Source organism: Megascapheus bottae, chromosome 8, assembly GCF_031878675.1.
Source record: "Megascapheus bottae isolate mThoBot1 chromosome 8, mThoBot2.hap1, whole genome shotgun sequence".
Taxonomy (NCBI): domain Eukaryota; kingdom Metazoa; phylum Chordata; class Mammalia; order Rodentia; family Geomyidae; genus Megascapheus; species Megascapheus bottae.
In genome coordinates this window covers 11,110,979-11,138,640 of record NC_143516.1, presented here as the reverse complement: position 1 = coordinate 11,138,640, position 27,662 = coordinate 11,110,979, and the positions used below count along the sequence as shown (strand labels likewise).

At 42.7% G+C, this 27,662-nt stretch overlaps 1 protein-coding gene across 1 annotated transcript; it reads right to left on the bottom strand.

The window, feature by feature from the left end:
• Window positions 1-97: 97 nt before the first annotated feature.
• Window positions 98-25,539, bottom strand: Lrp11 (LDL receptor related protein 11). Its single transcript, XM_090337967.1, has 7 exons — window positions 24,592-25,539; window positions 18,927-19,084; window positions 14,682-14,823; window positions 11,586-11,711; window positions 8,884-9,093; window positions 3,340-3,432; window positions 98-2,257 (listed from the first exon to the last, which is right to left on the bottom strand). Exons 1-7 carry the CDS (start codon window positions 25,223-25,225, stop codon window positions 2,103-2,105), a joined length of 1,518 nt encoding a protein of 505 aa, XP_090194093.1. The 5' UTR covers window positions 25,226-25,539; the 3' UTR covers window positions 98-2,102.
• Window positions 25,540-27,662: the final 2,123 nt, after the last annotated feature.

Genomic DNA, 27,662 nt, shown 5'->3' with positions numbered 1-27,662 from the left:
CTCCAACACTTACGCTTTTGAGATAGGATCTTAATAAGCTTAATAATCCTGTCTCTGCCTCCCTGAGCAGCTGGGAATTGAGGCATGAACCACTATAACCCTACTCAGCTCTAGTTTATTTTATATGGCTTCAGGAAAACAATCATCCATTTCTCCCTTTGTAAAATATAGTTGGTATGATTAAATCCAAATAGTACAGTTAACATTTCAGTCAACATTAGCAACTTAGGATTTACACTAAAAGATTTTTTAAAAGGTGGAAGAAGAAAATACACTTTATTAAAGGAATACTGTTTACATATGGAACATTAAGTATTTAACATAGCAATACCAAGTGGTATTAATTTCTTCATATATAAAATGTACTGAGAGATGCATGCCTTAAGAGTTTTTATTGGCTATGGCTATAGGTGACATCCTCCTAGATAAAAATTACACAGCATCACAGATATAGATTCCCTTAACTTCATTTCTCTCAATCTGTCATCAATACATTTAAATCGCTGTTAAACTCTAAACATTTAATAATAAAAAGGACAGAGTTTCTTAGGAAACAAAAATGATATTCAATTTGGCTTTCTAGAGCTAATTTTCTACTTGTTTATGTATTTCAGACTTTCTGCCACCAAAATCAAGCCCCTTGCTCAAGAAGCAGATTAGGCTGTTTTTCAAGTGCACTGAAACATTTTCCACTTATATAAAAATAAATAGGAATATGTGACAACCCACTACCACACTACATATACCATTCAGGAGAATAACTTCTAGTGTAATTTGCTGTTCTGCGCCCACAAATTTAAAAAGGGCAAGGGCTAAATTAGGTGCTAGTTTTCTATAAGGATAATTTTTGCAAAACTTCTGGAAAACTCAAGTCTGATGTTTAGCTGATTGCACATTATGACATTTTTAAAAATTAAAACTGATAGGGCTGGGAGTTTGGCCTAGTGGTAGAGTGCTTGCCTAGCTACCATACACAAAGACCGGGGTTCGATTCCTTGGTAACCACATACATAGAAAAAAAAAGCTGGAGGTGATGCTGAGGCTCACGTGATAGAGCTCTAGCCTTGAGAAAAGTTCAAGGACAGTGCTCAGACCCTGAGCTCAAACCCAGAACTGGCAAAAACAAAACAAAAAATTAAAACTGATAAAGGCTGGGATGTAGCTCAGTGGCAGAGCACTTGCCACACACAAATCCCTGGCTCATGCCAGCAGTTCAAATAATGAGCCAGTACTTAAACATGGCAACATGCTTTACAGAAGCTATGCCCGGAAGTCTAATGTTCAGTTTTGGAGTTTGCCTTTTTCTCTTTTATCAAAGACTTGTGGTGAGAACCAGTAACTACACACATGAGTGGTGTGTCCTGGACACAAGGCTATGTTGACCAACTAGAACTAATGGTAATTGTCTTCTTGCACACTTAGCCACAGCTGTTTCTATCAAAAGTTCTGGTTCGCCAGGTTCTCTGCTCCTATCTTCATCTCCCACCTTACTTCATAGCCATCTTAGAGCCATTCCTAATCCGAAATGTGCTTTTCTGTAAGCATCAGCCTAAGATGGCAGCCACCACATGAGACAATGTCAGAGGCACTGGGAAACACATACATTACTTTACCTGTTCAGAAAGTGTACAGCAAAGGTACTCTGTTGTCTCTGGCATAACCTCATTTTCCGTTTCATAAATCTATTTTCAGCAACATTTTGGGGGGAGAAAGAAAGAGCCTGGAAACTTAAAGCAGAAGAAGCCCCAGAACCTGGGGAAGCTTCCTAGGGGTTGGGGGTGGGGGCGCAGTGGTGGTGGTTCTCAACAAAACACTGCCATCCTGAGGTTGTGTTGAAATACCAACTTTTCTATCTCAGCAGACTACATACTTCTTTTCCAGGGACAGACTAGTAAATCGAGAATTAAGATAGTAAAAGTCTTTAATCACATGAATTCTTTCTAAATCTCAAAATACTTCACCTACTTCCTAAAGGAAATCTATAATAAAGAAAGGTTTGTGACTTAAAGAATCTTGCAAGAGGTCGTAAATGGCAGAGTCCAACATAATTGTAAATTGTAAATAAAACATGTCTTTGCCCTAAGCTATTTAAAGTACAGTTATCATAAATACATCCCATTTATGAGGTAGTCAGATTCCTCAGATGTAATGGGACGAGCTTTCTTAAGTTTCTGTTTCACCAGTCGTAATCGGCAAACAACCATGAGAAGCAGCGAAGCAGTGATTGCCAAACCCAATGCCAGAGGCAGTACTGCACCTGTGAAAGGTTAGAAACAGAGGGTAACTCAGTGACTGACAGTAGCCTAAGAACTGATGTGCACCTTGTACTATTTAATCTGAACAATTCAAATTGGTACCAGTATTACCACCATTGTACCAATTAAGACACACAAGGTGGTTCAGTAATTTGTCCTTAAGTGTTTGGCTTGTAAGTCATAGGTTTAGTCTGAAACCTATGGCTTCGTTTGTTTGCTAGTCTTGGGGCTTGAACTCGGGGCGTGGGCACTATCCTTGGGCCTTCTCAATGCTAGCACTCTACCACTTGAGCCATAGCACCACTTCCAGCTTTTTCTGTGTATGTGGTACTGTGGAATTGAACCCAGGGCCTCATGCATACTAGGCAAGCACTCTACCACTAGGCCATGCTCCTGGCTCCAACCAACAAAATTCTAGTCAGACAACTGAGATTTAAGATTTTATAGCCCCTTCTAAGACACCTTAACAGAACTCTCAGTAACCAGCTGAAGTGATTAGTTATGTATATTCTGCTAGTATGGATGGAAAAACACATTCAGAACACTTAACAACTAAAACATATGCGAGCTGATTGCAACACATGGCTATAATATGGGAGCAAGAGGAAGCTGGCTTCACTCTGGATGCTGATGAGGACACAGACCCATAAGAGCCATCATTCAAACATGAGCCAGGCAGTGCACTAACTGCCTTACAGAAGGGAGCCAGCAGTTCTCCCCAACAGCTCCATGAAGCAGGAATAGTTATTATCCTCATCTGACCTCACCAATGAGTAAATGGAGATCCAGAGAGATAATAACCTGCACCAGGTCATCAAGTTTAGTGGTGGAACCAGTACTTGAACTGTGGCAGCTGACCCCAGAATCTGGTCTTAACCATTACACAGGTGTGTGGCTTTTCCCATAGAATGTCAACCCCTAGAAAGGCATATGAAAGAAAAAGCTGAGGTCTATGGATGGAAGTCAACTGTCAAGAGCACCAAGATCATTGTTTTTTTAGTGGCTTTACCTGTTATCTTCAACTAGGCACTGTGGCTCTGCAGGTGTCACTACTCTGCAATGCACTTCAAACAGTTACTATTACCTATTTCTGGGGGTGGGTGTTCCTCTCTTCCATGATCGCTCTTGGACTCAAAAATATAACTTTCTTGTTTTTGCTTCTTCCTTGAGGAGCTATCTGTGAAAAATAAACATAAGCCGAAGGGATATTAGAAAGTTCAGGAAATAAACCAAGTGTGGTGGCTTACATCTATAATCCCAGCTATTTGGGAAGATGAGATTGGGAGGACAGCAGTTCAAGGCCAGAGTGTCAGAAAAGTTCACCTCACCTAAACCCACAGCTAGATGTGGTGGTGTGTGCACCAGTTATTCCAAATTTCATGAGAAGCTGAGATTGGAAAATTTATGGTTTCAGGTGAGCTCAGAAGACTCCATCTCAATGGAAGACTCAAATGGGGTAGTAGACATTTCTCAGCTATGATAGGAAGCCCAAATCAAAGGATAATAAATAAATTCAGCTTTATTAAAACTCATTTCTCTGGTGCCAGTGGCTTATGACTAAGATCTTAGATATTCAAGAGGCTGAGATCTGAGGATCAAGATAAGTCTATGGACTCTTATCTTCAATTAACCACTCAAAACCAAGAAGTGTGGTGCTGTGGCTAAAAGTGATAGTGTGCTAGCTTTGAGCAACAATCTCAGAGACAGCACTCAGCCCTGACTTCAAGTCCTACCACACACACACACACACACACACACACACACACACACACACACACACAAAAGAACCCTCTTTCCCCCCCATTCCCCCTAAAAAACCCTCATTATCTTGTCCTGCCTTTGTCCACTTAGCTAGAGGTGGAAGAAATTTTTATCATAGATAAATATTAGTCCTTCAATTATTATTATTATTATTATTATTATTATTATTATTTTTTGCCAGTCCTGGGCTTAAGCTCAGAGCCTGAGCACTGTCCTTGGATTTTTCTCAAGGCGAGAGCTCTACCACTTGAGCCTCAGCACCACTTCTGGCTTTGTCTAAGTATGTGGTACTAAGGAATCGAACCCGGGTCTTCATGCATGCTAGGCAAGCACTCTACCACGAGGCCCGGCCATAGTCCTTCAATTCTAAAGCTAATCATTTCCTTTTTTTTTTTGGCCAGTCCCTGGGGCTTGAACTCTAGGCTTAAACACCGAGGAATCAAACCTGGGTCTTTGTGCATGCTAGGCAAGCACTCTACCATCACTAGGCCAAACTCCCAGTCCCTCATTCACTTTTTTTTCCCACATTTGTTTCACTCATAGGATTTCTGTCATGTGGAACCCTGAGCTGTGCCTTCGGAGTGAAAGGCTACACATTTGCTGCACTCATAAGCCTTCACTGTGTGTGGGTACCCTGATGCCAACCGAGTTTTCTTCTAGGAGTTTCTTCTTTTACGGTTGCTTAGGTGTCATGTCTATGTGAAGGACATTGCACATTTGTTCCATTCATACGGTTTCTCTCTTGTATGTCATCTCCGATGATTACTAAGGCTTTCCTGTGGATGAGAGAGTTTCTACATTCATAACATTCATAAGGTTTATCTGTTTGTCTCTTCTGATGGTCGGCAAGGTCTGCCTTCTTGGTGAAAGGTTTTCTAAATTAATGATGTAAGTTTTCTCTCCTGTGTGTACTCTGAGAATTAGTAAGGTTTGCCTTCTGAGTGAAAAACACTTCACATTCATTACAATTCATAAAGTTTCTGTCTTGTGTTTGTTCTGGTGATTATTAAGGATTGTTTTCCAGCTGAAAGACTTTCCTTGTCTGTTACATTGATAAAACGTTTCTCTTGTGTGTGTGTTCTCTGAGCCAGAGGGAGGCATGTCTTCATTCTGAAAGACTTTCCACACCTGTTACATTGATAATGTTTCTCTCCAGTGTGTGTTTTCTGATGGGCATTAAGTGCTGACTTGTGGGCAAAAAACTTTCCACACCTCTTACATTCGTAAGGTTTCTCTCCTGAGTGTGTTCTCTGATGCAAAGTGAGGTATGACTTCATTCTGAAAGACTTTTGACATTTCTTACATTGATATGGTTTCTCTCCTGTGTGTGTTCTCCGATGGAGAGTAAGGTCTGTTTTCCTGGTGAAAGACTTTCCACACCTGTTACATGTATATGATTTCTCTCCTGTGTGTATTCTGTGCTGGGTAGTAAGGTATGCCTTCAGGGAGAAGGACTTTCCACATACTTTTCCATTGATTTTAATTAAGGCCTACCTCCTGGGTGAAAGAATTTCCATGATTGTTGCATTCATATGGTTTCTTTTTTTTTTTTTTTTTTTTTGCCAGTCCTGGGCTTGAGCTCAGGGCCTGAGCACTGTCTTTGGACTTTCTCAAGTCTAGAGCTCTACCACTTGAGCCTCAGCACCACTTCCGGCTTTTTTTCTATGTATGTGGTACCAAGGAATTGAACCCGGGTCTTTGTGCATGCTAGGCAAGCACTTTAACCACTAGGCCAAATTCCCAGCCTCATATGGTTTCTTTTTTGTATGAATTCTCTAGTGTCTCCTAAGAGCTGATTTCTGGGTGTATGTTTTTCCACATCTAGTACATTCAGTTTTGTTTTTTTTTCCCTCTCTGAACTACTGCTTGGGTACTGTGAGTAGACTTATCATAGTCGTCTCTATGCTGGTTATGGTTATTGTTAGAGTCTCCCACAAAAACCCAATTCTGCTTAAAAAATATGCTGTCTGAGTTTAATACCTTCCCTTCTTCACCATATTCAAAATACTTCAGCTCATCAGAACACTCAAATTTTGGTCTAAAATGCTCTGAATATCTGAAGGATTCTTCAACTACAGGAGGCACACCTGGCCTAGATGCAGCCCGTACGTCGTCAGGCTCACTGTAAAGCAGCGTGTTCTGACACTCACTGGATCTTCAGTCTTCATCACTAAGGAATCCAGATGATTCCTACTCAGCTCTGCCTTACATTTTGAACTCACATCAAATGTTCTCACTAATCTCCCTTTCTTCCACTGTATAACTATTGGTGACCGCTACTTCACATAGACGTCCAACTGCATTTTCCTGGCAGATTGTAATTATGTCCTCCATTTCTTGGATATCTGTAAAATTATTTTCTGAGACTTCTCATATCCATGGTTCTGCACGTGGCTCCAGCTTTACAATCAAGATAGGTTTAGGAAAAGGATGCCCCAACGAAACCAGGTTGCTGTAGTTCCCCAGCTTTACATCTCTATACAGGGTCCTCTGAGCAATGTTTAGGTCCTGCCACTCCTCACAACTGAAGTCCACAGTCACGTCTCCAAATAACACCACCTCCTGCTACAATACAGAATATAGTTGGAAAGTGCATCAAATATTTCTTAATAAAATTTTCATTTATGTTCAGCCATGTTATCCTAGCTGTTCAACAGGCTGAGATCTGAGGATCATGGTTCCCCTCATTCACTTTTTGATCAGACATATCTAAGATGTCTCAGTTGGACTTTCAGGGCTTTCCTTGTCACCCTCTGTTCTACTAAGCACTGTTCACTTTGAGATGTCAGGGTGTCCCGGTTAAGTAATTTTTTTCATACATTTATTATTGTAATTAATAGAAGGGTTACATGATATTTGCAGATAGATGGTGCATTAATTCCCATACATTGATACCTCTTCACATGTCTTGGTCCCCATTTCCCTGCTCCCTACCCCCACCCCTCATCCTGTTTTCCCCCCTTCCCTATCCAACTTCAAATATCCAAATACAAATATATCCGATATATCAGGTAACAATATGAGATAACCAAGGGACAGCAAAAGAGATGAGAGATAACATAGTACATTAAGGACAACAATCATTCATTATATGGCTTATGTTTCTATATCCTAGAGGTCCTTTCATTTAGCGTCATACTATGTGGCCTTTTGTATCAAGGTTTTGCTCTATTGCAGATCTCTGCTAGTAGAGCCCAAGGCTTCTACTGATTATGACAAATGAGGGAAACCATTGAGCCTAAGTTCCTTTGAGTCTGGCTTACTTCACTTAATCTGATTTTTTCTAAGTCTTTCCATTTCCTAGCAAATGGGGCGATGTCATTCTTTCTGACAGCAGCGTAGAGTAATTGAAATCCTTCTTTCCCTCTTACTGAAGTTTTTCCTTGCTATTCTTCAGAATGCCTCTGAGTTTCCTGTCCACCCCACAGCCAGCTCACAAAGCTATTTTAACTCAATTCCTTCTAAAATCACAAGAAAAACATCAATAATAATAAATATAGTGAATTCAGCCTGGATTATACTCATCTTTGTATCATAAAGTATAATTTCTTTTTCAGTTTGATAGAGGGGCTCTGAAATGCTAAAGTGCCTACAGCTGGTTGAAAATCATAATACGGCCCTCCATAGATAGGGCCCAGGCCTACGTACTCCAGCGCTATGGGCCTCCTCTTCTTGACCTTCCAATGTCCTCACTGTGGGTCTTTGTGTGGTCTAACCTCTTCCTGTCTCTGCACTAGGAATGCACAGTGAGTCTGGAGTCACAGCTTAAGTGGTAGAATGGCTGTCTAGCAAGCACCAGGCCTCAGATCAAGCCCTGATATTAACAACTAATGCATTTTACCACGTTTTTTTTCATGGATGAAGGCAAGACAAAAACATCACTCAGGACAGATGGAGCTCAGTGATAAGAGCTGTGGTTACCCCATACATGACACGTAGCATCCCTCCCTACCCCCCAAAAAAGCCTGGAATGGAAATTACTCAGATAAAAGAATTTAATGGGGCTGGGGTGCGGCTCAGTAGTAATGTGTGGGGCCTGTATTTTATCCTTAGCGTGTGCACGTGCGTACACACACACACACATACGCACACACACACAATATGAATCTAAACATGGACATAATTTTTTCATTAGCCCTTAGACAATACAGCCTAACAATACAGTCTAAATTGTTAGACTGTATTTACATCATATTTACATTGTATTAAACAATATAAGTAATCTAAAATGATTTAAAGTATATAGGAAGATGTGTACAGGACACATACAAATCACATGACATTTTATGTAGGGGACTTAGGTATCTCATGGGTCTTAAAACTTTCCTCTGGCAAAAAACAAGGTAGGACTGTATTTAGTATGTGCTCCCTTCTATGAATTAGCAGGAGTTTTTCTTTATTTCCAAGTCCTTCCTTCCTTCCTTCCTTCCTTCCTTCCTTCCTTCCTTCCTTCCTTCCTTCTTTCCTTCCTTCCTTCCTTCCCTCCCTCTCTCACTCCCTCCCTCCCTCCCTCCTCTTTCCTCTTTCTTTCTTGCTAGTACAAAGACTGAACTCAGAGCCTTGAGCTTGCTTACTCGAGTGGCATTCTCCACTTACATTATGCCTCCAGTCTGGCTCTTTGGTGGTTATAAAATTCTCAAGGATGTTTATTATGCACAAGCTGACTTCAAACCTCAATCCTCTAGAACTCAGCCTCTTGAGTAGCTAGGATTACAAGTGTAAGCTATTACCGAATGCCTCAAATTCCTCAGCTCAATTCTTTCTTTTGGAACTACTTCCTTACCACTCTTCAAGCATGAACTGAATTTTGAGCCCTGTGTAACGATGGAAACATGGCTCTTCAGGGGCAGCCGCCGTGATTCCTTACCTGGCACCATGGGGTTGACGTCATTTTCTGAGCCCATGGAGGAGGAATGATTCTTCTCTGTGTCTGACAAAGTAGCTGGCTGGTTCGGGGTAGTGGCTCTCTGTGACTTTTCCACCCAGGAGTTCTCCCTGGCATCTTGACTCTGCCCCATGGGTCCTGGCTGGGCAGGACTTGCTGCTGTGTGCATTACCATTTTGCGGTCAAGGCCCACTGCAGAAGGGAAGAGCTCAGTTAGTTTCTACATTTCTTTTCTGAACTTTAATTAAAATCTCTACATTTGCAGGTACTTTAAAATTATGAATTTGTGAGACTAATAACCTGCCCAGTGAAGACAAGCCAGAGCCCTATAAAAGAAGTATCCTAGTTTTTAATGGATAACCTGTTCTCTTTTCTTCCAGTAATTAGCTTTTCAAACATTGCATAAAGAAATGGGCAACAAATCTTAGAGACTTTTTGTACTTCCTCAAACTAGTACTTGTTTTTTTTTTTTTTTTTTGCCAGTCGTGGGCTTGAGCTCAGGGCCTGAGCACTGTCCTTGGACTTTCTCAAGGCTAGAGCTCTACCACTTGAGCCTCAGCACCACTTCCGGCTTTTTTTCCTGTATGTGGTACCGAGGAATCGAACCCGGGTCTTCATGCATGCTAGGCAAGCACTTTAACCACTAGGCCAAACTCCCAGCCCCTAGTACTTCGTTTTTTTGTTTGTTTGTTTGTTTTTGGCCAGTCCTAGGCCTTGAACTCTGGGCCTGAGCACTGTCTTTGGACTTTCTCAAGGCTAGAGCTCTACCACTTGAGCCACAGCACCATTTCTGGCTTTTTTCTATGTATCTGGTACCGAGGAATTGAACCTGGGTCTTTGTGCATGCTAGGCATGCACTCTACCACTAGGCCAAACTCCCAACCCTTTATTTAACTTCTTACTGAGGCTTTTTTTTTTTAATCTTGTAACTCGATAGGCAAGTGTTCTACCAATTGAACCATACCATCAGCCATTTGTTTTCTGTTTTTCAGATAAGGTCTAGAGCTTGGCCTGAGATAGACCTTGGACCCTGAGCCACTACCTCTACCTTCCCCACACTGGAATTGTAAGTGGCTATTTTCAGTGCATTTGTGGATGTGACAATGCAAGACTGCCAGCTACAATTTAGTCACACCCTAACATGTCAGAAATACTCTTTAAAATGTATAAACCATGCTGGGCATCTTGCCACTACTTACAATCCCAGCACTTGGTGGGAGGCTGGGATGATCTTGGGAAACCAGTTTGGGCTACACACTGAGACCCCATCTGAAAAAAAGTTGTCAGAGACTGAGGCATGGACCAAATGAAAGCATGCCTATGCAGCAAGTCTGGAGTTCAAACAAAGTACTACCAAAACAGAAAAAAAGCAATGTTACAAGTGGAAATGAGACTCAAGTGGTGCAACACCAATGCTGAGTCAAAAAGCAAAAGAATAGTGCCAGTCCCTGAGTTCAAGCCCCAGTCCTGGCACGCATGCATGCACTCATGCACACACACATATATGCCTACACAAATGAATGTTAATTCACTTCATTTTGGGGGGTAGAGAGGTGTTCTGGTACCATGGTTTCAACCTCATTCAACTTGAAGTTCTCCTTTGATTTGTGCAATTCCACTTGAGCCACACCTCCAGTCTGGCATTTTCTGGTTAATCAGAGATAGAGTCTCTCAGACTTTTCTGCCCAAGATGGCTTTGAACCATGATCCTCTAATTTCAGTCTCATGGGATTAGAGCTGGGAATATAGGCATAAGCCACTGATACCTGCCTCACTTCTATTATTATTATTATTATTATTATTATTATTATTATTATTATTATTATTGTACCAGTCCTGGGGCTTGAACTCAGGTCCTGGATGCTATCCCTGAGCTTTTTTGCTCAAGGCTAGTATTCTACCACTTGAGTCACAGCCCTACTATTGGCTTTTTGCTGATAATTAGAAGTAAAATTCTCACAGACTTTTCTGCCCAGGCTGGCTTTGAGCTTGACTTCTCATGTATCAGCCTCCTTGGTAGCTGAGATTAAAGGCATAAGCCAAAGGTACCTGGCATTCACTCCAATTTTATTTTATTATTTTGAAAGATTTTATTAACACCAATTTTTACATCATATTTCACTCCAATTTTTAAAAATGCTTATGTTACACAGTAGTATTTTTAGGATGGAAAATTTAAAAAAAAAACATGCAATACTAAAATTTGACATTTGCAATTCAGACTAGACTTAAGTCAATTCCCATTTAAGGCATGTCCTTTTTTCTTTTCTTTTTGCCAGTCCTGGGTCTTGAACTCAGGGCCTGGGCACTATTTTTGGGACTTCTCAAGGCTAGCACTCTTCTACTTGAGCCACAGCACCACTTCCAGCTTTTTTCTGTGTATGTGATATGAAGGAATTGAACCCAGAGCTTGATGCATGCTAGGCGAGCACTCTACCACTGGGCCACACTCCCGGGCACCCTGCCCCCTTTTCTTTTCTTCTTTCCTTTCCTTTCCCTTTCTTCCTTCCTTCCTTTCCTTTCCTTCCCTCCCTCCCTCCCTCCCTCCCTCCCTCCCTCCCTCCCTCCCTTCCTTCCTTCCTTTCTTTCTTTCTTTTCAATGTAAAGTTAGATATAAAGCCAGACAGAGGAAGAGCACAGACATGGCCCTGCCCTCCTGAGTGATGACGCCATTGCTCACTCACGGTTTTGGCAGAAGGCTTCGTCAGACCCATCTGGACACTGTGGCACGCCATCACAAGCCAGGGTGATGTCGATGCAGCAGCCGTCATCGCAGAAGAAGTGGTAGCGTGAGCAAATGGTCAGGCATCCTGTTTGTAAACCAGTCTCAAGTCACAGGAGTGCAGGAAAATTAAGACCCACTGTGTCCAGTTGTAGACGCTAGGGGAAGGGGAACACGCATTTGGGTAAAGTGACGGGGATAAGGAGGAAACCTAACAGAGCTGGAGCAATGGTTCTGGAAAGGTTTGAGGGTGTCTTTTTGAACTCCTAACTAAACTCAGGGCTCTCTGTCTAAGGCCTGTTCTTCAAGCCTACGATGTTGAGAGGGACAGGAGTGGCCCCTGTGGCTGCTTTGTGCTCATGCTATCTGCGGTGTCCATTCCTTCCCCATCACACCCAGTCCTCTGCCTCAGGCCATTTATTTTTCCTCAGTGGACCGCCTAACATTAACCACACCACTTGGCTGGCTATGTTATATATATAGTTGGTCGTGTGGCTTGAAAGGCTGGTGCTTTACTACTTTGAACCCCTCTTCACTTCCAGTTTTCTGGTGGTTAATTGGAGATGAATCTCACAGACTTTTTTATCCAGGCAGGTTTTGAACCTCAGTCCTCAGATCTCAGACTCCTAGGATTACAGGCATAAACCATCACACCTGGTTTGACTATGTTTTAATAGAGACATAATTTCACACATATAGTTGATCCTCTTGTGTCCTAAATAGTTGTTTTTACCTGATCAGTTTTCTATTATTGAATCCTTTTTGTTGCCTACCATCACACACTTGGTGCTATCAAGAAACAATCTATAGCTACTAACTGAATGAACTTCAAGAGATGATGGCATTTTCTCTTTTAAAGCTCTTGACAGTTTTTACTTTGAAGTGTAATTCATAAGAATTAAAATCTCTCTGTCTCTCTCTCCCCAAAGTCTGTTATGTAACTTAGGCAGATCGCAAATTCTGTGTATCTCAGGTGGGCCTTTAAATCTTGATCCTTCCCAAGTGCTGGGATTTCAGGACTTTACCACTTACCCTGCTATTTTCCCCTACTTGATTAAGCCAACTTTACTAGACTTAGTTAAAATCAGGTGACTTTCTGACCTTAGTAATGCAGATGAAAGCTATACAGATTCAACTGGTTCATAATGAGCCCACAATTATACAGATTCATTTCCCTCAGGAACATGGGAGAATGGCAAATTATGTGAAATTTCATAGATGATGGATGAGCAGAGTTCACACATTCAAATGGTTTCTTAAACATGTTATTGAAAAGTAATTAAATTAAGAAGTTAGAAAAGAATCTATGTTTAAGGCAATTTTAAGATAGTATAGGGGCTGGGAAGTTGGCCTAGTGATAGAGTGCTTGCCTAGCATGCAAAAAACCCTGGTTTGTTTCCTCAGCACCATATACATAGAAAAGCTGGAAGTGGTGCTGTGGCTTGAATGGTAGAGCGCTAGCCTTGAAGAAAGCCCAAGAATAATGATCTGGCCCCAAGTTCAGGCTCCAGGACTCACAAAAACAAAACAAAACAAAACAAAAAATAACTTGGGCTGCAAAGCCATCTCTAGCCACCAGGTTGAGTCAGGAGAAAGAGCAAAGGAAATTGACCATCAAGCAAGAGTCAGTCCCTACAAATTAAATCCAGTAGCTCAAGATGTAAGATTCAATGCCTCATGCCTGTAATCCTAGCTACTCAGGAGGCTGAGATGAGGATTGAGGTTCAAAGCCAGCCCAGGCACTAAAGTCTGTGAGACGCTTATCTCTAATTAACCACCAAAAACCTGGAAGTGGTGCTGTGGCTCAGTGTGTTAAGAGTGGTAGCCTTGAGCTGATAGAGCTCAGAGACAGAGCCCAGGTTCAGAGTTCAAGCCCCACAACCAAAAAAAAAAAAATTCAATTTTCTTTTTTCCTGTGGTAAAAATACATTGTGCATCTCTGAAAGATCTTATTTGGAGACCACAATCTAGGTCACATTGAAAATACTTCTTAATTGCATTTTTTTCTCTCTTATGAGTTTTGAAATGACTTACTATATTGGCAATGGAATGTACATACTATCTGTCTTCCTTCTATCCTGCGGCAAGCTTTTCCTTTCCCCTCATATTTTATTGTAAATTGACAAATAATAGAATATAGTATGGAATATAATGTGTATATATGCATACATTGTAGAAAGACTAAATCAAACTATTTTTTTGTGGCCGGAACATTTAAAATTTACTCTTCTAGTATTTAAAAATATGCATTAATATTATTTTTTATTTTTTTGTGGGTCATGGGACTTGAACTCTGGGCCTGGGCGATGTCCTTGAGCTCTTCAACTCAAGGCTACCACCCTACCTCTGAGCCATAGCCCCACGTTTTATAGTGATTAACTGGAGATAAGAGTCTCACTGTTATTTAATGCCTAGGCTGGCTCTGAACCATGACCCTCAAATCTCAGCCTTCTGAGTAGCTAGGATTATAGGCATGAGTCACCACACCCAGCTAAATATGCATTATTTTTAACCAAAGTCACCAGGCTGTGTAATAGGTCCCTAAACCTACTGTTTCAAATGACTAAAACCAATCTACATGCTACCTTTATGGACTGGAGCTATGTTTTTGTTTTGTACTGGGGCTTGAACTCAGTATTTTTTGCTCACTCAGCTTGCTTGTTCAGGGCTAGCACTCTATTGCTTGAGCCATGCTTCTATCTGGCTTCAAAGCTTGATCCTGGGACTGAGCTGCCTAGAGTTATAAGTGTGAATCATCATTGTCCAGCCTAAAACTTCTTTTTTTTTTGGCCAGTCCTGGGCCTTGAACTCAGGGCCTGAGCACTGTCCTTGGGCTTTCTCAAAGCTAGCTTTTTTTCTATGTATGTGGTACCGAGGAATCAAACCTGGGTCTTAATGCATGCTAGGCAAGCACTCTACCACTAGGCCAAACTCACGGCCCTGGAACTTCTCTTCTGTACTATATATTAGCAAAATCTCTCATTCCGTGGAACACATAGACTATAAAATGCCAACCCATCACTGTCTGTGCAGATGGCTATTTTGAGACTCTCCTTACCTCCTGGGGAGTAGGTCCTGGCACGCACAGCCACTGACACATTGTCGGAGCTTCTCTGACCCACAGTGTCGGTCACCGTCAGCTGGAAGGTGTACTCCCCTTCCTGCAGGTGGGACAGCTTCAGTGTTCCTGGCTGAGGCACCTGACATACCAATGGAGAGATCATGTTTGGTGAGGGTACAGGGTCCATGCCCTCCTGAAATGAAAGTCAGGTCATGCCTGCAGCAGTGCTCTGACCTGCGTCTCTTCTCCAGATCCAGTGCGGCTAAATGCCAAATCCCAGGCCATTTCCACCGTTATCTGAGCTGGCCTTATCCTTGACTGACAAGCCCTTCATCATCCTTAGCAGCCTCTGTTCTAAACCTGTGCCCTCTCCCCTAGCTCGATACTCCATGTGAAGTCCCTTCCTCCTCCACAGGTGACCTGGAATGCTTCAAGGAGAAACCCAGGACCATGGTTATGGCTGCACCACACATACCCTCTTGGGCATGTCCCTGTACCTACTGCTTCCTCCTGGTACTTATCACCATGTCCCTGGATCCATCACCTCATCTCTATATGTCATGTCTCAGTACCCATCGCCATGTCGTGTACCCATCCCTCCTGTGCTACAGGCCTGTCCCTCCTTCTACTCCCTGACTTTCCTTTTATGATTTTCAGAACACTGATCTACTGATTGTTTTTCTCATTGCCCTGGCCCCAAATATAAATAAAGCAAGCAAAACTCTTCCCTTTACGCTTTGTGCTGCTGGGGAATGGAGCTCTAGGCCCCAGCCCCATCTGAGTCAGTGGGCCTGGAATCTACACTCCACAAGTGCTCTCACTCTCTCCATAGGCTGCTCCTTAGTTCAAGGTGTGTGGTTGACAATACCAGTTGTTTTTATAGACTATACAGTACCATACTCTTACATCTCCTTGCAGCACAGCCACAACGAGTGACCAGGACAAGGGACAATATGGCTCAAAAAGAGTGGAAACAGAGAGAAGTAGTCAGATTCTAGGTTGCTTTTAAGGTAGAGTCAACAGAATCTGAAGAAAGCAGGACTTTGTAAATGCAATCCTGAGGTCTCAAACCAGTTCTCTCGTCTCACTGCAACTTACTCACTTAAAACCCTGATCTACTCTGCTGGTTCGTGGGCTGACTTTACTCCCCCCTCCCCACTCCCGCTCAGTCTGAAGTTTTAACTCAGTTGAGTCACACACCTATCCCTTCAGGCTGCCCTTCCAGGTCAGTGTCTTGTTCCCAGAATCACTTGCCTCAACACTCTAGGCTCTTCTGAAGCTATCCTATTGTCTTTACACCTTCTCTGTCTCTGCTTACCCTTTTTTTTGTATGTGTGCCAGACCTTGAACTCAAGGTCTGGGCACTGTCCCTGAACTTTGGTGCTCAAGGTTAGTGCTGTTATCACTTGAGCCACAGCTCCACTTTAGCATTTTTTGGTAGGGCATGGGGCTTGAACTCGGCCTGGGCATTGTCCCTGAGCTCTTCAGCTCAAGGCTACAACCCTACCCTTGAGCCAAGCCCCACTTCCCCTTTTCTAGAGGTTAATTGGAGATAAAAGTTTCAGGTCCTTTTGTGCCCAGACTGGCTTTGAACCTTGATCCTCAGATCTCAGCCTCCTGAGAGGCTAGGGTTACAGGCGTGAGCCACCAGTGCCCAGGTTTCTGCTACCCCTTTTGTATTTGAGTAGTCACTAAAGCAGTCCTGTCTGATACATTATTTTCCCAATTTGGCTGTGTTTTACAGTAATCTAACAATATGGCAGTTAATAGAGCTTAATATCTTTTTGAAATAAACAACAAAGGACAGGCAGCCTTCTTTGCCAGCTTCTGAGCTGAAAGCTATTTGCCCTCCCTGTTGTACACCTGGCTAGGGAATTGGGTCAGCTGTTGATGGTACAACAGTCAGTCTTAAAAGGCTCCCAAAAATCCCTAGTTTGGCCATTCCTTTATAAATATATCCAAGAAATTAAAAATCATACGCACCCTATTCAGTACCCTATGTGCAATTCATCACTTACAGAATAAAACTTTTAGTAGTAAGTAAGAAAAGCTAGAAAATGATGACAGTATATTCCAGAAGTACCAATAAAAATTAGTGTCTATCCCAAGAGAGCTCTCTAGACCAATGGCTTGGTTATACATTTTTCTGATAAGCCTTAATTATTTAAATTCTAATTAAGCTATATTAATAATTCTGAAAGTACAAATGATAACAAATATGACAAATGACAATCCAAGTTCAAATGATTCCTATTGTTGATAAAGACCAAAAGGCTGAGTTGGAAGGAGGGCAAACAGAAGGTGGTACACTTGCATCCAATAAATCAATTCCACAAACAAGGAGAGGGGAGGCCAGCATGAAAGCAGTCAGGTAGAAAGGTAAAACAGGTCGCTAATGGAAGATAAAGGAGTCCTGCTAATGGAAAACCAGCATAATCTTACTGTGTGATGCAGTTACTAATATAATGACTATAACACAGGAATTAATAGAAGATACCAGCATGTGGATCACAAGGTAACACTGCATCATGAATATGCATAAAGATGGGATTCCATCAGGGCTCAAACCTGAACAAGTATATGGGATAATCTAAGCAAATCCAGATAATACTGGACAGTGGATGGTCTGAAAATAAATTTAAGGGCTTTGTCCAAGAATATGATATGTTTAGCTGAGCACCAGTGTTTCCTGTCTATAATCCTAGCTATTCAGGAAGATGAGATCTAAGAATCTCAGATCAAAGCCAGCTTGGACAGGCAGTTCCTAGACAAATGGCTCATTTCCACCCATAGCAAATCCAGCTCTGTCCAGATGATCCAGACAAAGACAACAAGCAAATGAGCGGGAATACCCTGTCTCTCATTTCCTAGCACTTTGGCTGTAAGCAGGCCTAACCACGAGATATAATATTTATTTTTTGGATCATGTGAAGACTGTGTTCATTCCATTCTTATTCCATTCTTCTTTTTTCCCTTTGGTGGTGGTCCTGAGGCTTGAATTCAGAGTCTGGGTCCCTGAGCTTCAATTGTGTTCAAGGCTAGTGCTCTACCACTTGAACCACAGTACCACTTCTGGCTTTTTCTGAGTGGTTTATTGGAGGTAAGTGTGTCACGGACTTTCTTGCCCAAGCTGTTTTAGAACCACAATGCTCAGGTTTCAGTTTCTTAATTATGATTATTACAGGCATGAGCACCAATGCCTGGCAGTTATTTCCTTCTTTATATTTCTTTCTCTCTCTCCTTCTCTTCCACCCCCCCATTTTTTTTTCTCCTGGTGATACTAGAGTCTGAATGTACGGCCTGGTGTTTGCTAGGCCAGACCTCTATCATCTGAGTTTCCCTCACAGCCCTTTTCTGCTTTAATTATTTTTCCAATAGGATTTCATGGTTTTTCCTGGCTATCCTAAACCACATCCTTCTATTTGCATCTCTGATATGGCTGGGATGACAAGAATATACCAGAATGTAGCACTACAGACAATTTATTGGTTAAGATGAAGTCTCATTAACTTTCTGTCTGAACTGGTGTCAAATTGGTCCTTTTGACCTCTGCCTTCCAAGAAGCTGGAATTAAATGTGTGAACCACTGTGCCCATAAAGTGTTTTGTTAAGAAAAAAACAAGAGCCAGGCTCGGTGGCTCATTTTGTAATCCAAGCTACTCAGGAGGCTGAGATTTGAGGATTGAGGTTCAAAGCCAGACCAGGCACTAAAGACTGTGAGACTCTTATCTCCAGTTATCCATTAGAAAACTGGAAGTGGTGCTGTGGCTCAAAGGGTAGGGCAATAGCCTTGAGCTGAATCGCTCAGGGACAGAGCCCAGGCCCAGAGTTCAAGCCCCATGACCGACAAACAACAACAATAAGGCAAATTTATAAAAGAGAATCACTGAGTGTAAAAAAGTAGATTTACGGGCTGGGAATTTGGCCTAGTGGTAGAGTGCTTGCCTAGCATGCATGAAGACCCGGGTTCGATTCCTCAGTACCATATACATAGAAAAAAGCCAGAAATGGTGCTGAGGCTCAAGTGGTAAAGCTCTAGCCTTGAGAAAAGTCCAAGGACAGTGCTCAGGCCCTGAGCAAAAAAAAAAAAAAAGTAGATTTACAAAACAGCCCTTTTTGGACAACTTTATGCTTTCTCTATGTCACTTCTGCTTACTTACAGGAGTTCGGTGAATATGAATGGAAGAGCATTACAAAAGATTACCTCCCACAAACACCAGTGTTCACTAGCAAGGAAATTACCTTCATGTCCACTGATGAGTCTCCCTGCAACAGCACCCACTCGTACTTGACGATGGCATGGTCATCTGTGCTCTCTCGGCCATCCAAAATCACCCCGTCTGTGGGCAGATGCAAAATCACATCCTTCCCAGCCTTGCTAAGTGGAGGCATGTCCTCATCTATGGAAGGAAATAAGAGAGATGATTTCCTGTTTTCTTTATGAGGAGAGTTATCTTGTGGTTGATTAGATTTGGTCTAGAAAAAAACTCAAGAGAATGGACATTCAGTGGAATTTGTATCATATTTTCAATGTTTTGTTTTTACATCAACAAACAAAATAGGAATATATAATGACTATGGAATTTAGCCACGATACATATGGAAGGATGAAGTGCTGGCTATTAGCAGTAGTTATGGATTCCATGAGGGGAATAAGACAATGTGCAAATATAGAGCAGCACCTTTATTGTCTGAGCAAATTTTATACATGATTTTAGTTCAAAGGTCTATTAAATAGATTTTTAAAAAAGAAACCTTGAAGATCCTTAGTAAAAACAAATTCAATTCTCATAGTATTTTTCTTTTCCTATTATAAAAATATATTCAATAGAATATATTCAATAAATGGGAAACTTTACATTTGGAACATTAAGTCAAACTTGGATCCATACTAAATAAAGTCCATATAGAAATTCTCTAGAAAAAAACTCAAACATAGGCCAATAGTCTCCCTCATTTGTCATAATCAGTAGAAACCTTGGGCTCTCCTAGCAGAGATTTACAATAGAACAAAATCTAGAGACATTAGGCCAAACTGTATGACACTAAATGTAAGGGCCTCCAGGATAAGGAAACAAAAGCCATATAATGAGTGCCTGTGGTCCTTAATGTACTATGATATGGCTCATCTCTTTTGCCATCCCTTGATTATCTCATATTGTTACAATTTTTCACCTTGTTCTCTGATATATTTTATATGTGCTTAATTGGTTATTTGAAATTGGATAGGGAAGGGGAGAAATCAAGGTAAGCGGGAGGAGGGTGGGAGGGAAATGGGGACCATGTCATGAGAAAGGGTATCAATGTTTGTGAAAACATTCACCTTCTATCTGGTGAATATAATGTATCATTAATAATTAATCACAATAAAAATTATTTAAAAATACCAGCAGATAGAGCCATAAAAATCCAAATTAAAAACAGTCTTGAGGGTAGGAGAAAAATATCAGTAAAGCACAAATAAATAAATAAATGAATAAAAATAAAGAAATTCTCTGGAATCTAGCTTTTCATCCAGGAAAATACAAGAGATGTAGAGCTTCTATACTGAATTTTTCTAACAGAAGCAGCACCAAACTCCTCCTGGAATGTCCTGAGTCCACAAAGCATGCATCTATTTATTTACCTTTGATCTAGAATGGTACTAAATAAGGCTAGAGGGAGTAAGCTTTTTTTTTTCTCTCTCTCTCTCTTGAGACAAGGGCTCATTATATAACACAGGCTGGCCTCGAAATTCAGATCTTCTTGCTTCAGCCACCCACCTGCTGAGATTACAGGACCACACCCACATGCTTGGCCAATGGATATGTATTTATCAAGAACATGAGCCTCAATTTACAAAATGTTTTGGATGTTGCTTGTTCTCTAAGTGCCCATGTAATAAATGCTTTGTTCCTATGGTTGCATTAGGGGGAGGATGCATAACCTTTGTGAGTGTGTTGAGTTCAAAGATTTAACATGGATGAGACCGAGAGTTTGGCCTAGTGGTAGAGTACTTGCTTAGCATGAATGAAGACCCGGGTTTGATTCCTCGGTACCACATACATAGAAAAAGCTGGAAGTGGTGCTGTGGCTCAAGTGGTAGAGTTCTAGCCTTGAGAAAGCCCAAGGACAGTGCTCATGCCCTGAGTTCAAGCCCCAGGACTGGCAAATAAATAAAAAAAATTTTAAAAAGATTTAACATGGAAGATCAGTAAGTGCTAAAATACTTGATACAATACAAAATAAAATAATTCTGCTTCTCCTGGAAGGAAAATAAAATCTCATTGTAGTAAGTAAAATCACTTATTGTTTAGGGGAGCTTTAAGATATGATCTATGAACTAAATACTGGTGTTTCACATCTGTAATCCTAGCTACGGAGGAGGCTGGAATATGATGATTGTGATTCAGTCCTCAGAGTCCATAAACTACTCTGTGGTTCAAATGGCATAGTGCTAGCCTTGAGGCAAAAAGAAGCTCAGGGATAGCACTTAGGCCCTGAGTACAAGTCCCAGGATCGGCATGAACACACACATGCACATGCACATGCACACACACACACGCGCACACACACACACACACACACACACACACACACACACACAAATGATCTATGAACCTAGGGAAATCTTCCTATCCTCTAAATTGTTCTGTGATTTATCTGAAATAACCAAGTTCATTTCCATGATCAGTTCATGTCCAGGCTAATTACACTGCAAAATATTTGAAATAGGCTACAGTTTATCTACCTAAAAGCAGCCCTTATATAAACAAACAACAAGAAAAGGAATCTGCTACCATTAAAGAAAAGCTGACTTGCTAAAGAAGATAAACATAACTGATTTCATTGTAAAAATGTAATAAACTTAGGGTCAATAGTGTGGTAACACTGGTTTCTTCTGAAAGTACAAACACAGGTGGTAAGACCTATAGAGGTGAAATAAGATTCTCACAAAATTAGACTGAGTACATCCAAGTAGAATTCTAGCTGGAGAAAAGTGAGACACACACAATGCACTGGTGTGAACACAGCCTGAAAAGAGTTCTGGGTCTGCACTGTGTGTTATGGACACAGAGCAGCCTGTGAAATCAGAAGAGATTTACCTCTACTGGTAAACGCCATCATGTGTTTTTGGCTTATTTTATTTTTATTTTTTCATATATTTTTATTGTAATTAATAGAAGGGTTACATTATATTCACCAGATAGAAGGTGCATTCATTCACATACATTGATACCCTTTCTCATGTCTTGGTCCCCATTTCCCTCCCCCCCACGCCCACCCCTCATCTTGTTTTCCCCAGTTCCCTATCCAATTTCAAATAACCAAATACAAATATATCTGATATATCAGATAACAAAGTGAGATACTGTAACAATATAAGATGATCAAGGGACAGCAAAAGAGATAAGAGATAACATAGTACATTAAGGACAACAATCACTCATTATATGGCTTTTGTTTCTAGATCCTAGAGGTCCTTTCATTTAGCATCATTCTATATGGTCTTATGTATCTAGGTTTTGCTCTATTGCAAATCTCTGCTAGGAGAGTCCAAGGTTTCTACCGATTATGACAAATGAGGGAAACCATTGAGCCTATGTTCTTTGATTCTGGCTTACTTCACTTAATATGATTTTTTTCTAAGTTTTTCTATTTCCGAACAAATAGGGCGATGTCATTCTTTCTGACAGCAGCGTAGAATTCCATTGTGTATAAACACCACATCTTGTTGATCCACTCATCAACTGAGGGGCATCTGGGTTGGTTCCATATCTCTGCTATGGTAAATAGTGCTGCAATGAACATGGTTGTTCTAGTGGATTTAGTATGTCCTTGTTTCTGGACAATTGGGTAAATGCCAAGTAGTGGAATTGCTGGGTCATAAGGGAGCTCTATGTTTAGTCTTTTGAGGAACTGCCTTATTTTTATTTTTGTAATATTTGAGGCCCTGTACTTGTTAGGCAAGCACTATATCATTTGAGCCACACCTCCAACCCCCATCATTTGTTTATGAATTACAAAACTCTGAAAAAACTTACCTTAGATCCCACTATAATTATCACCATTTTTGGTATGTCCTTCCTGTTCTGGTTTTTGTTCACATGACTCTATCATCTATAATTGCAATTGCTGCCAATTATTGGATGAGTTCTTTGCTACATGTTTTCATAGGTATAACCTCACTTAATTGGCACTAAGAGCCTCAGAGGTAGGTATTGTGATCTGCACATAACTAATGAGGAATCTAGTCTCTAAGAGGCAAAGTTAGTTTCCTACAATCACACATACAAGTAGTGAAAAATAATCAGCTCAGATGTGGTCTAGGTATTTCTAACTTAAAGGCTTTTTCCAGTATGCTCTGAGACACTCCAAGTGTATTCTAGATGTTTTCCATGTATATATTTATTCACACATCCTAGAGCTGCACATGTAATTACTTAAACTTTACAACTGTCATTTTAATATCCTAATAAATAATTTTGCTCACACTTTTTCTCTAGCATGGGGCATTTTCCTGAAAAAAAAAAAGTTCTGGAAGAATGGAAGATGGGGGGGAGGGGATTGGGGATTTAAACAGTCTTTTTTTTTTTTTTTTTTTTTTGCCAGTCCTGGGCTTGAGCTCAGGGCCTGAGCACTGTCCTTGGACTTTGTCAAGACTGGAGCTCTACCACCTGAGCCTCAGCACCACTTCCAGCTTTTTTCTATGTATGTGGTACCGAGAAATCGAACCTGGGTCTTCATTCATGCTAGGCAAGCACTATACCACTAGGCCAAACTCAACGGCCCAGGATTTAAACATTCTTATTTTCATTCCAATTCAAGTCCCTTCTTTTTCTCTTTTTCACGTTCTATCAAACTGACCAGTAAGTTTCCTTCCCATTTTTGTCTGAAGAATTAAGTGCAGACAGACCGAATCGAGAGTCAGGAGAGCCATGCCAAGAAACAGGGTGAGTGACCCCTGATCTAGCTCTCTTCTGCTCTTGCAAAATTAGCTGATGCAAACCCTACCTTACCTATGAGACTAAACTCTCTCTTCTCTGAGCTAATGTGCTCTCTTTAAAAAATCAGATTTCTACCTATCTTCTCAGGCCAATCCCTCCACGTCTCCCAATCACCACCCAAAAGAAAAGGAAAGAAAAGAAAAGTAACAGCTCACTGTGCCTGCTTTGCTCTGTTTACTAGCCTATCCCAGGAGCCATCCCAAATGTTAGGACCCACCTAGCCAAAGGAACCCCATTTTTTTTTAACTGAGCAGCCATTCTGTTGGTTATGTATTAAACTCGATCTGCTCACAAGTAACTAACCTAGTCTATAAAGAAATCACTTCAGAAAAACAAGCACAGAAAGCCAGAAAGTCCGGTATGCCAGTCCCTGATGACAGAGCTCCGAAGACAGGGGCAGCCAGACCAGGTAGAGACATCCAATCAGTATATGCAGTCCCTTTAACTGCAAAGGAATGTGAGCCCTGCCTTTGTCCTGTTAAACTGCATGCCTAATCTGACTAGGGTAATAAGCTAGTTTAAGCAACCACTATAGGGTCAATTATGACTTCATTAGCTGCATGCATATAGCCTAACATGACCATGCAACCTTCCTGTGTGTGTTACAATCATATTGGCCACATGCGTGGGGCAGGCTTAACCTTATGGCCTGGGCCCTATAAAAGTTAGCCTGTAAGACTGGATGGGGTCTCTCTATGGAGACGGCCCTGGAGGGTCAGGATGATTCTCGATGTTGGGCGCAGAATAAAGCTTTCTTTGACTTTTCGCTTTTGTGTCAGTCTCCTTCCCTTGAACCTTTTGGATCCTAACACCTAAGACGGAGAAATCAGCCACCAATGGGGCTCTTTTGGATGGGCACAACGAAACCAGCATGCGTGGGTCCCCTAGATGGTTGGAAAAGTGCAAAGACCAGCGCTTACCCAGGGCGGGCGGGGCCCAGGCAGTGGCCTTGGCAGGAGCCGAGGCTTCCAGGTCCCCCAGATCCGGGGCGCGGCTGAGGCTGTAGCTGCTGTAGCCTCGATGCAGCGCAAACTTGCAAACGCTGCGGCCGTGCGCGGTGCAGTTGAAGAGGTAGCAGCGAAGCGCGGAGGCCGGGGCCGTGGGCCGCCGGGGCCGCTCCACCACCGCCACGGAGCAGCGCGGCTCGGAGCAGCAGGACGTCACGCACTGCCGCCAGTCCCGCACGGCCGCCGGTGCCCTCAGGAAGCTGGCGCCCGCCGCGATCGAGTCCTTGGTGCGGATGATGGCGTCCGCCATGGCGCTGTAGCCGTCGCCGCCCGGACCCGGGCAGCCCTCTCGCGGGCCGCCTCCGCGCAGCTCCAGCTCCAGCTCTTCCTGCGGCCTCTCCTGCTGCAGCTGCCGGCGGAAGTCCTCCAGCAGCTGCTCCACGCCCGACAGCTGCGCGTGCAGCTCGGACAGCGGCGCTGGCGGGGCCCCGGCGGTGCGGACGCTAGGCAGCCACAGGCAGAGCAGCAGCAGCAGCCCGCGCAGCGCCCCGAGACGCCGCGGCCGCCGGCGCCCCGAGCGCGCGTCCTCCCGGGCGGCGCAGACCATGGCGGCCGATCCCTGGGGACCGCAGCCGGCGGAGGCTGGACAAGCGGGTGGGAGGACGGGAGGTGGTCGAGCGAGGGCCTGGACGCCGGGCCTCGGCGGGGCGCTAGGCCCCAGCTTCAGAGCGCGGCGCCCCGGAAGTCCGGCTGCCACCCTGAGGCTGCGTGTGCACGGAAGCCACCGACTGCCACAGCCTCGGGAGACATGGCGGGCCGGGTCTGGTACCTCTCCTCACTCTTCCTGGAGGCTGGCCTGCGCCCTTCCACTCTCTGCTCAGAGCGCAGGGTAGCTGGCGGCCATGGCGTGGATCAGCACTGGGCCGGTGAACAGCGGTCGCCCGGGGCGGGGCTTTGGGCCGAGGGGCGGGGCCTTGCCCGGGTCTCGGCGTGGCCGGGTCCTCCCGCCCCGCCCAGGCAAGCAGAGAACGGGCACTGCAAACAGGCAACAAACAGGACACCCCCAAAGTGGAGGTTGTCTGCCCCCAAACGACCACCTTTCCCAGCCTGGGAAACCTTTCAGGCAGGTCTGGGAAAGCGCTGTGCGTTTCAGTTGGAAAGACGCATTCATTCTGAGGCTAGACTCCAGGGGACAGAGTTGAGGCTACCCACAGGAAAGGTTTTTACTTAGAAAACAGCTGTAGGGCCCGGAGTTTGACCTAGTGGGAGAGTGCTTGCCTAGCATACATGAAGACCCTCGGTGCCACCTACATGGAAAAAAAAGCTGGAAATGGTGCTGTGGTTCATTTGGCAGACCACTAGCCTTGAGGGGAAAAAAAAAGCACAAGGATAGTGCTCAGGCCCTGTGTTCAAGCCCCAGGACTGGCAATATATATATATATACACACACATATATATGTATATATGTATATATGTATATATGTATGTATATGTATATATATATATATATATATATATATGGCAAGCAAGGAAACAGCTGTAAAGACTATGGAAAAGAATAGATGGAATTGAGCACTTCGGCTTCCCCCACCCCCAGATGCAGAATTACAAGTACAGGGACACTCAGTGGAGGACTTAAACTGTTTTCAAGTGTCTGTGGTGAATGCAGATGTGTTCTGTTCTCTCTGGAATTCCACACATGGCTTTTTAGCAGACTTTTCTGCCCAGGCTGGCTTTGATTTAGGTTACAGGTGTGAGCTACCCAGTACCAGATTAAGTCGTGTACTTTGCATTGAGGACACATCTTGACTGTGTGTTTCTCAACATTACCAATTCAAGATGGTATCATTATGGCTTTAACTTGTGATAATCACAAGTTAGTCTCCCAGGAAGTAAAAACAAATGGCTAGTAGTATTTGAAACAGACAAGCCTGGAATAAGTGAATAGATAGGGAGCACCCCAACCAGATCTGTTCTGCTCTCAGGCCTATGTATCTGAGGCTTGTGATGAAGATAGGATCATCGATCATCTGGGGCAGCTGTGTGGCTAAACAGAACATAGGCAATTGTTGGCACTGTGTTTTTGTGCAATGTTTCAATCTCTATATCCCATTTGTCCAAAGCAAGACAGGGAAAACGCTAAATTCTCTAGCATGACTAGCATCTAGGACAAATAGTGCTAGTGAATGTGGGACTTGGGGATGCCACCCTCATGCACCTCTCCTTGGTTGACTCTGCTCACTGCCAGTGCCTTATTTTCTACATTTCTGACATCTCCAGCTTCCTGGGCTCTCCAGCAAAGCTTAGACTTCCTCTCAGGGCTTCATGCATTATCTTTTTAGGGGCTGAATGTAGGAATTCTGATTCCAGCTACACACTGTCTTGCCTCCCTGACCTTTCTTTGAAATCTTAGTAGAAGCCTCTATGATCCCATAACTTTCTTGCAGTCTATATGCCTGCAAAAACATCTCCATTCTTTGAACCTCTCATTTTTTCTCAGCTCTTACCTTTTAACATCTTTTGATCATGTCTTCTATCCCTCTTTTATCCCCATTTTACCTCTATCTCCTTTCCTCTCACAACTTTGACTGAAGCTTGTTGGCCTTTCCCTATTTCTGCTATGTCTGCAATATAAACCCTGATATCAACACTTGAGGATCTTTGCCACCTTTCCCTTCTTCCCTCCCTCCAACCCTCGCTTCCTCTTCTATACTAGTACCTGGTGTTCCTTAATTCTCTGTCAAAACCAAAAGCCCTGTGGACTTTTGAATATTGACTTCTACTCCTTGACCCCTGTGGATTCAGTGACCTCTTCGGAAATCTTGAACATGTCCTAGATCAAATTTTAGTCAGATAAGCAATGCTCTTCTGAAGCAGAGATGTTTTTTCCATGTTGTAATAAAAATGACATCCAGAGGAGTTACAATTATGGGAGTCAGGTAAAGAATACATTTATTTTAAACACTGTTATATTGTACTTTCCCTCCCATCTCCACCCACAAGTTAAGAAGTTCATTTTCTACATACACAGATGCTTTTAGAAC